Below are 8,427 nucleotides of genomic sequence, written 5' to 3'. Positions count from 1 at the left end.
GGTGGCGTTGATCCTGATTCCAAGATAGACGAAGTTATCTACGACTTCAAAGTTATGACTGATCTTTTCCAATCAGTTGTTGATTTTCCAGGCCTAAAGCCACACTGATAAGGCCCAATCAGTTTGTTAGCGGTGGGCTTTAATCTTTCATGCAATACTCTCGATTGAACCCTTATGCGACGTTGAGGAGGCTTATCCTACAGTAGATGACATAGATTGACAGACGGGTAATTTCTATTCGAACTTCTTCATGGTCGAGATATACTATTTGCTCCATCGTCATCGGTTGGTGTATCGGGTTTGTCTTCTCGTGATGTTATACCTTCACTGTCATTCAGCAGGATTGGGATTATCTAACAAGTGTATGAACGTGTTTTTAATTCCCTCCGTGAATTCTGCGTTTAGAAAAAGCAAACAAGTAAAAATTAAATAACAAAAAATTTATAAAATAGAAAACAAACAAATAGCAAACAGTGCTCACAAATTGTTATTATTAAACATAAACAAATTGTGCACAAATCAAAGTTGTCACTGGGCATTCAAGCACGTCGTAACCAAATGTTGAGTATTCCTCCTAATGAAAATATTGAAATCCGTGTCCATATTTCAAAACCAGTAAATCCTAAAGACAATGCTACACATAGGAGCTATGCAAACATGGTGAAAGGCAATAAATACCAGGAATAATGGAATGCCCAGCTCTCCTGTCACTGGAAATGTGAGAGCCGCTCACCTACCGAACTTTGACAGTTGACTGGATGGGGTAGGTTTTGACGTTTCGCAATTGGAAGAAAAGAGACGACCGGATCCCGCCAAAATAAATATATGAATGATGAAACTCATAGTTTTGTAGGAAATTTACTGCTCTATAAAAATGGTCTCATATGATTTTTCGATTAAGTTAAGCGTTTACGAGATATTCATCGTCAAACATCAATGCATATTAAGGTGGATCAAAAAAAAATTTTTTTTTTCGTTTGATACTCTGAAAAATAGGTTCCTAGACACCTCTAAGAAAGCCTCTCCAAAAACCTTATTCATAATGATTTTTATACTCTCGCAACAAAGTTGCTAAGGAGAGTATTATAGTTTTGTTCACATAACGGTTGTTTGTAAGTCCTAAAACTAAAAGAGTCAGATATAGGGTTATATATACCAAAGTGATCAGGGTGACGAGTAGAGTTGAAATCCGGATGTCTGTCCGTCCGTCTGTCCGTCCGTCCGTGCAAGCTGTAACTTGAGTAAAAATTGAGATATCTTGATGAAACTTGGTACACGTATTTCTTGGCTCCATAAGAAGGTTAAGTTCGAAGATGGGCAAAATCGGCCCACTGCCACGCCCACAAAATGGCGGAAACGGAAAACCTATAAAGTGTCATAACTAAGCCATAAATAAAGATATTAAAGTGAAATTTTGCACAAAGGATCGCATTAGGGAGGGGCATATTTGGACGTAATTTTTTTGGAAAAGTGGGCGTGGCCCCGCCCCCTACTAAGTTTTTTGTAAATATCTCGGAAACTACTATAGCTATGTCAACCAAACTCTACAGAGTCGTTTTCTTCAGGCATTTCCATATACAGTTCAAAAATGGAAGAAATCGGATAATAACCACGCCCACCTCCCATACAAAGGTTATGTTGAAAATCACTAAAAGTGCGTTAACGGACTAACAAAAAACGTCAGAAACACAAAATTTTACGGAAGAAATTGCAGAAGGAAGCTGCACCCAGGCGTTTTTTAAAAATTGAAAATGGGCGTGGCCTCGCCCACTTATGGACCAAAAACCATATCTCAGGAACTACTCTACCGATTTCAATGAAATTCGGTATATAATATTTTCTTAACACCCTGATGACATGTACAAAATATAGGTGAAATCGGTTCACAACCACGCCTTCTTCCAATATAACAATATTTTGAATTCCATCTGATGCCTTTTCTGTATAATACGAGTACATACATTAGGAACCAATGATGATAGGGGAATAAAACTTTACAAAAATACGGTATTTGAAAAATATGTAAATGACGTATAATGAAATCTCGATTATCACTTTATCATGCGAGAGTATAAAATGTTCGGTGACACCCGAACTTAGCCCTTCCTTACTTGTTTTCATTGAGTTATAAAATTCATAAGAAATAAAAAATTTTCCCAAAAATAATCAAACGGTTGAATTAATATCTTTTAAACGGTTGGGTTTACGAAAAAATCACATTAGACCTTTTTTGTAGAGCATTCAATTTCCTACAAAATCTAAGGAACAAAATATTTTTTCAAGTAATTGGAAGCGAGATATAAATGTTTCTATCTGATAATAAGAATAAATATAAAACTGTATGTAGGAGGACCTTCCCGTTACAATAAAAAACTCATGTTTGGAGAGCCTTTCTTAGAGGTGTCTAGGAACCTGTTTTTCCGAGTACGAAACGAAAAAAAATTTTTTTTTTAATCACTCTAATGACTATAATAGTGCAAGGTATAGGTGGAGAGCCTTGGTCCCACCCATTGGCTTATTTTTTCGTAAAAGGTTCCTGCAAAGGGGATGTCCTCAAGAAATACATTCTTGAAGCCATTACTCAACTGCAACATATAGGACTAATTCCTTGCCATTTTGTTTGCGACCAGGGCACCAATTTTCAAAATTTCTCTAATTTGTTAGGTTTTTCAGCGTCACGGCCTTTTTTTAATGTTAATGGCAAGGAAGTGTATTTTTTTACGATAGCCCCCATTTGATGAAAAGTAGTCGTAACTGTTTACAAAATTTAAAAAATACGCTGTTCTTTAAAAATAGACGGGTAAGTTGGTCGGATATTGTACATTTTTATGAAACCGACTCTAAGTCGAGTTATCGGTGTGCGCATAAATTAACCGATGCTCATATTTATCCAAATACCTTCTAAGAAATGAAGGTTAAATTCGCGTCTCAAGTATTGAGAAATACGGTCGCTTCTGGTATGTTGTCCCTATATAGCTCGGGAGCCTTAAGCTCGAATAGCAGGAGCTTTATTAATACCGCGGAATTCGATTCGTTTTTTAATAAATTATTTGATATTTTAAATAGCAGTTTCGTTGAGGCTGTTTTACCCACTAAAAAAGTGTTTGTAGGTTCCCCTGAACAGTTAGAGTTTTTAAATGAGGCAGAACAAGTTTTAAAAACTATTCGAATTAGATGCAACACAACCAATAATTTTAGTTTAATAAAGGGGTGGGTGTTAAATATTAACAGTTTAAGACGATTGTGGCGATTTTTGTCACACTCAGATTTTCCGTACTTGAAGACGAGACGACTATGTCAGGACAGTTTAGAAAAATTTTTTGGGCAGATTCGAAGCAGAGGAGGTACTAGAGTAACGCCCTATACAATGTTCTCTAGTTTGTTTAGGAAATCGTGGGGCTTACGTTACGTAAACGTCGTAACAAAAGGAAACTGTGAGCTGCCTTTAGAACCTGATGCTACAGTAATTTCGGAACATAGTAATAATGTTCTACGTAATGTGTGTAATGATTCATTATTGAATGACCTTTCTTGGCAGGATTTTCAAGGTCTACCACGGCCTGAACACTCCCTCGTTAGATCAATAACATTAGATAGTAGTTTAGAAATTAATTTTTTGAAAGAAAATGCGTTTAGCTACTTTTGCGGCTATTTTTATTTAAAAATTTTCAAACTGCACACATGTTCCCTGCCTTTACCATATTTAGGAGATGAAATTCCTTCGGACAAATTCATCTTCATGCATCAAAATCAAATAGACAAATGCAATTTAGTGAAGCCGCCTGAGGATTTTATTGCATTTGTAAAAATTTTGGAAACCAGATTTTTTGAAGAATTCGACAGTAATTGTCATAAAATAGGAACAGGAGATATTCTTTTTAATAAAATAAAAGATGTTAGGCCCTTTTTGTGTTGTGATAATTGTGACCCAAAAATAGTTATAGCCCTTTTTGGAGAATATTTCTTAACTAAATTTTTAAATAAAGACCTTTCTGTCTCTAATTTTAAAAATAAAATTTTGTGTGTTTCACTCATATAGGTTTCAATTTTTTTTATTTTTTAGTGGTTACAATATGCGAACTCAAACATACGATAGAATATAAACAGGGAAAATTTGTTAAAACAGGTAGGATAAAGAGGCTCTGAAATTAGAAAGCAATTTTTTTTTTTTTTAAATTAGAATTTGGGATATAATTGTAGGCATTTGTATATACATATGTATATACATATGTTATTTGTTATTATGCTGTGATATTTTTATATATTTTTTACATGAATTGTTATTGTTTTGTTTTTATCGTTATATAATGAATTGTTATCGTTTTGTTACTTTATGTAAATAAATTTTTAATGGGTGATATAGGCCTAAAGGGGAACCGAGCACCCAAAACTAACTTCGGTACCGCGCCGTTTTGCATACCTCCTGCGTGGTGTGGAAAGTGCGATTGGGCATTTTAATTTAAATGCCCAAAAATTCTTATTTCGTTCTATCTGGCCACAAAGGAAAATGTTATAAAATACGCTTATTTTGAGGCGCTCTCACACTGGAATAAGTTGGGCATCCCATTATCCCTGGCAATACTGCACAAATGCAATTGCCCCAAAACCAACCAAATAGAAGCGTTGAAACTATAGGGGTATTCTCTTGCTCTTGCAAGACCCGGTGCACGGTGCAAGAATTGCAGATTTACAACGGCACAACAACAAACACACGCAGAAAAATATTTGCAAGGGCTGTGAAATATGTCAGACCAAAACCTATGTATATTTGCGTGCAATGTCACGCAAAAATATAATTGCAACCCTGTTGTAGTTGCCATTTTACATAAAGACATATTACGTCGTTAAATTGTTGAGAAAGGTAAGTTTTAAATAGATTTTAAAATTTCTTTTTAATTTCTAAAGAATTTTTACAGTTTTCCACAAATATGAATAGCGAAGTTGCGCCACCAGCGAAAAGGAAAAGGCAGCAGCCAAACAAAAAGTGGAAGGAGAGTGAGGTGCGCTCTATAATAGAGTTTTTAATGGAAGAGGCCGAATTTGAGGTAAGTTGATACGTTTTTTTTTTTAATTTTTTATTTAATTCGGTTTTCTATTATTTCAGGCTCCAACTGCGCAATTGTTTTACAAACGATTTTTACATAACTCGCAGTTGGATGTCTCATGGGATCTGGTGCGGTGGAAGGTCCGGCATTTGAAGGCGCAGTACCGTAAAGCCAATGACTGGCTCGCGTCAACTGGTGCAGGACTACAAGATGGAGCTGACGGCAAAACCATCGAAGGTTAGTATTATACAGATATTTTAAATTTATTGTAAATAAAACATTTTTTTTACTAATTTCAGCAAAAATTGCTAAAATTTGCCCATACTACGACCAGCTGAGGGATATATTTGAAAAGCGGTTGCCGTCCACGCAACCGTTACTGGTTGAAAGCAACCTTCCTTCGCCTCAATTATGTCCAGATAGTCCTGCACCAGAATTCGAAGCAGCATTCTTGGAAGAATGTGTACCTGCTGCGCCATCAAATGCCGCATCTCCGATCGCACCGATCTCCACACCGGTATCAACATGCCAACGGTCAATTCGTCCTCCGAAATCATCCGTTGGACAATTGGCGGCTATCCAAGCAGAAAAAATTGCTATGGAAGCGAAAAAACTGGAGTTCGATAAGTATAAATTCGAGGAGGAAAAGAAAATTCAAGAAAAAAAGTTAGACATTGAGTCAAAAAAATTAGATATAGAGTTGAAAAAAATAGAAACTGAGGAAAAATTCAAAATGTTAGAATTATAAATGAAAGAAAGAGTAGCAATGTTTGAAATTGAAAAAAATATGAAAATAAAAACAATTAAATATACTAAATAACATTTGTATTTATTTATGATTATTCATGGCAGTTAGATTATTTCTTTAGGTTTTGAAAGTATGAACTTACATATATAAATAGTTATATCAAAAATATAGTTGATATACCTAATACCAGTAGTATAACATACATATATTACTAATTAACGTTTTATTGATCACCAAACATTATTGTGTACAAAGATATGCGCTTGGCTTTTGCCTCAGCTATTCGGCGGCCATTTTCATGTGAAGGAAATTCATCTGATTCTTCGTCGTTATCGACAACTATATTGTCTACGTATTCAATATCGTTAGAAGTAGCTCGGAAGATGTTATGCAATATACAGCAAACAATAATCCAGTTAGAACATAGAATATGACTTTGTTCGTCTTGAATACGTGTTCTTAATTCTTTGAGGCTGCCAAAGCGTTCTTTTAGAATCCCAAAGCAATGTTCAATCCTCACGCGATATCTGCTATGACGCAAGTTGAATGTTTTACGCTTTGAATAGTCCATTTGTTGTGAATTTGTTCGAAATGGCGTGATAAGAGTGGTCAGCAATGGATAAGCAGAATCTCCTGCTAGCCATTGAGAAGAAGAAAAAAGTGAGCCTTCCTGAGTGGAGAGAGCACTAGTACGAAACATGCGAGCACCGTGTACACTACCAAAGTGTCCCGCTACTACATGCCGAATCCTTAATTGATAATCGCATACAACTTGTGCCTTTATGGAATAGATTCGGCTTTTTGAAAAATAAGCCGAATGGTTAACAACTGGTGCTTCTGCAAGTTTCAATTCAGTACCATCAATATACCCTATGCAATGCGGCAGCTCATTGTACGTTGTTTTAACGATATTTTGTCTTTCATTGGTATCAGGCCAAGTGATATATCTAGATTTTAACTCCAAAATTGACGAAAATACTCTCTTTGTAATCTTGTAAAGCGTTTCACCATCTCCTACACCAAACAGTGTAGCTACTTTCCGAATCGCCGCACTTTCACCCGATGAACCCAAACGATATAAGGTTATAGCTAACTGCATTTCTACTGAAAATTGCCTAATGGATTGAGCGTTGTTAAACTGTGCACTATCTTTAATCAAGGACAATAGCAACGCAAATTGATCTCTTGAGACTCGGAGCATTTGTTGGTAACGTCCTTCGTCTAAATAGTCAAGAACATTAGTCCTCCATTCCAAACACTTAGGCACATTTTGAAAATTTCCGCGATGGTTGGATAAGATAATTGTAAAACTTTCATCCAATTCATCCATAATTTTCCAATAGCTATTGTCGTCTAAAAAGTTCAAATTTTTTATTTTTTAAAGCTTAAAAAAGTGAAATAAACAATTACCATCCAGATGTAGTAATATATTAGAAGCAGCTTCTTCAATTATAAAATTAACAAGTTTTTGTTTCTCAGATGTTTGTGGCATTTTTAAAAAATAAATTCGTTAATCTTTCGCAATTTGTTTTGTTTTGTTATTTTTTCAATCACAATATTCGTTAAACGAGTCATGCACAATAAACATTCACAAAAGTTTTGCATAATAGTCATTCACAATAAATTCACCGAATCAGCCGTTCATATATCACTAGATTCTGCAATGGGTGCTCTCGTGCTCTTGTATATTTCGGTATAGTATTTTTGCAATCTGCAATCTTGCAAGAGCAAGAGAATACCCCTTATGATTTTCAACCTTACCCAATGTATGACACAATTTATGGCTTCAATGCAAAATATGATTCAAGAGATAATCAAATCACAAAACCAAATGTTGCAAACTTTTTTAAGTAGAAAATGAGTGTATTGAACATTTATTTATGGAATGCTAACGGTGTTAACCAACATAAACTGGAACTTATTAGATTTCTGGATGAAAATAATATTGATGTAATGTTATTGTCAGAAACTCATCTTACAATTTCTTTATACCGTGATTTAGACTCTACGTTACAAACCACCCAGATGGAAAGGCACATGGAGGAACAGCAGTGTTGGTTACAAAACGGTAAAATCACCATTCACTACAATCTTATGCCACAGCTCAATTAAAAGCTACAACAATAACTATAAAAAATCGCTGCGGCCATATACTGCCCACCTCGCTTTAAAATTACAGACATCCAATATAAAGACTTTTTTTGATCGTAACAAAATACCTCCTTTAATTGATTTCGCTGTAATCAAAAATATAAATAAATCGCACATAACAGAAGATACATGCACTGATCACTATCCTGTACTAATAAAGATATGTGAGCAACCTAGTATATTCGTTGATCCAAAAATGGGTCTAACATCTTATAAAACGAATTGCCTAAAATATAAAAAATACGTAAGTACCCATATTAATATTGATCACAAAATAAATACAGGAAGAAATATTGACGAAAGCATGAGAGAACTCAATGATGTAATAACTAACGCAGCTGTCTTAGCAACACCAAACAAAAGCTATAAGCTACTTGGTTTCAGAAAAATCTCTAATAGAGAAATTGAAAAGCTTGTAAATGAAAAAAGGCGTGCAAGACGAGAACGGCTTCAATTAAAATCAGCTGTAAGCAAACTAAAAAA

At 35.0% G+C, this 8,427-nt stretch overlaps 1 protein-coding gene across 1 annotated transcript; it reads left to right on the top strand.

Annotated features, from left to right (window-relative positions):
• The first annotated feature begins 4,965 nt into the window (after positions 1-4,965).
• LOC126751105 (uncharacterized) lies at positions 4,966-5,798 on the top strand. The gene is made up of 3 exons (XM_050461069.1): positions 4,966-5,045; positions 5,105-5,282; positions 5,345-5,798. Exons 1-3 carry the CDS (start codon positions 5,025-5,027, stop codon positions 5,791-5,793), a joined length of 648 nt encoding a protein of 215 aa, XP_050317026.1. The 5' UTR covers positions 4,966-5,024; the 3' UTR covers positions 5,794-5,798.
• The last annotated feature ends 2,629 nt before the right edge of the window (positions 5,799-8,427 follow it).

Source organism: Bactrocera neohumeralis, chromosome 2 (assembly GCF_024586455.1).
Source record: "Bactrocera neohumeralis isolate Rockhampton chromosome 2, APGP_CSIRO_Bneo_wtdbg2-racon-allhic-juicebox.fasta_v2, whole genome shotgun sequence".
Taxonomy (NCBI): domain Eukaryota; kingdom Metazoa; phylum Arthropoda; class Insecta; order Diptera; family Tephritidae; genus Bactrocera; species Bactrocera neohumeralis.
The sequence above is the reverse complement of the archived record's forward strand: the minus strand, read 5'-3'. Positions and strand labels throughout refer to the sequence as shown.

Coding starts and splice junctions, on each gene's coding strand:
- LOC126751105 (XM_050461069.1), top strand. CDS start 5,025: ATGGAAGAGGCCGAATTTGAG. Junction 5,046..5,104: donor TGGAAGAGGCCGAATTTGAG/GTAAGTTGATAC, acceptor CTATTATTTCAG/GCTCCAACTGCGCAATTGTT. Junction 5,283..5,344: donor TGACGGCAAAACCATCGAAG/GTTAGTATTATA, acceptor TACTAATTTCAG/CAAAAATTGCTAAAATTTGC.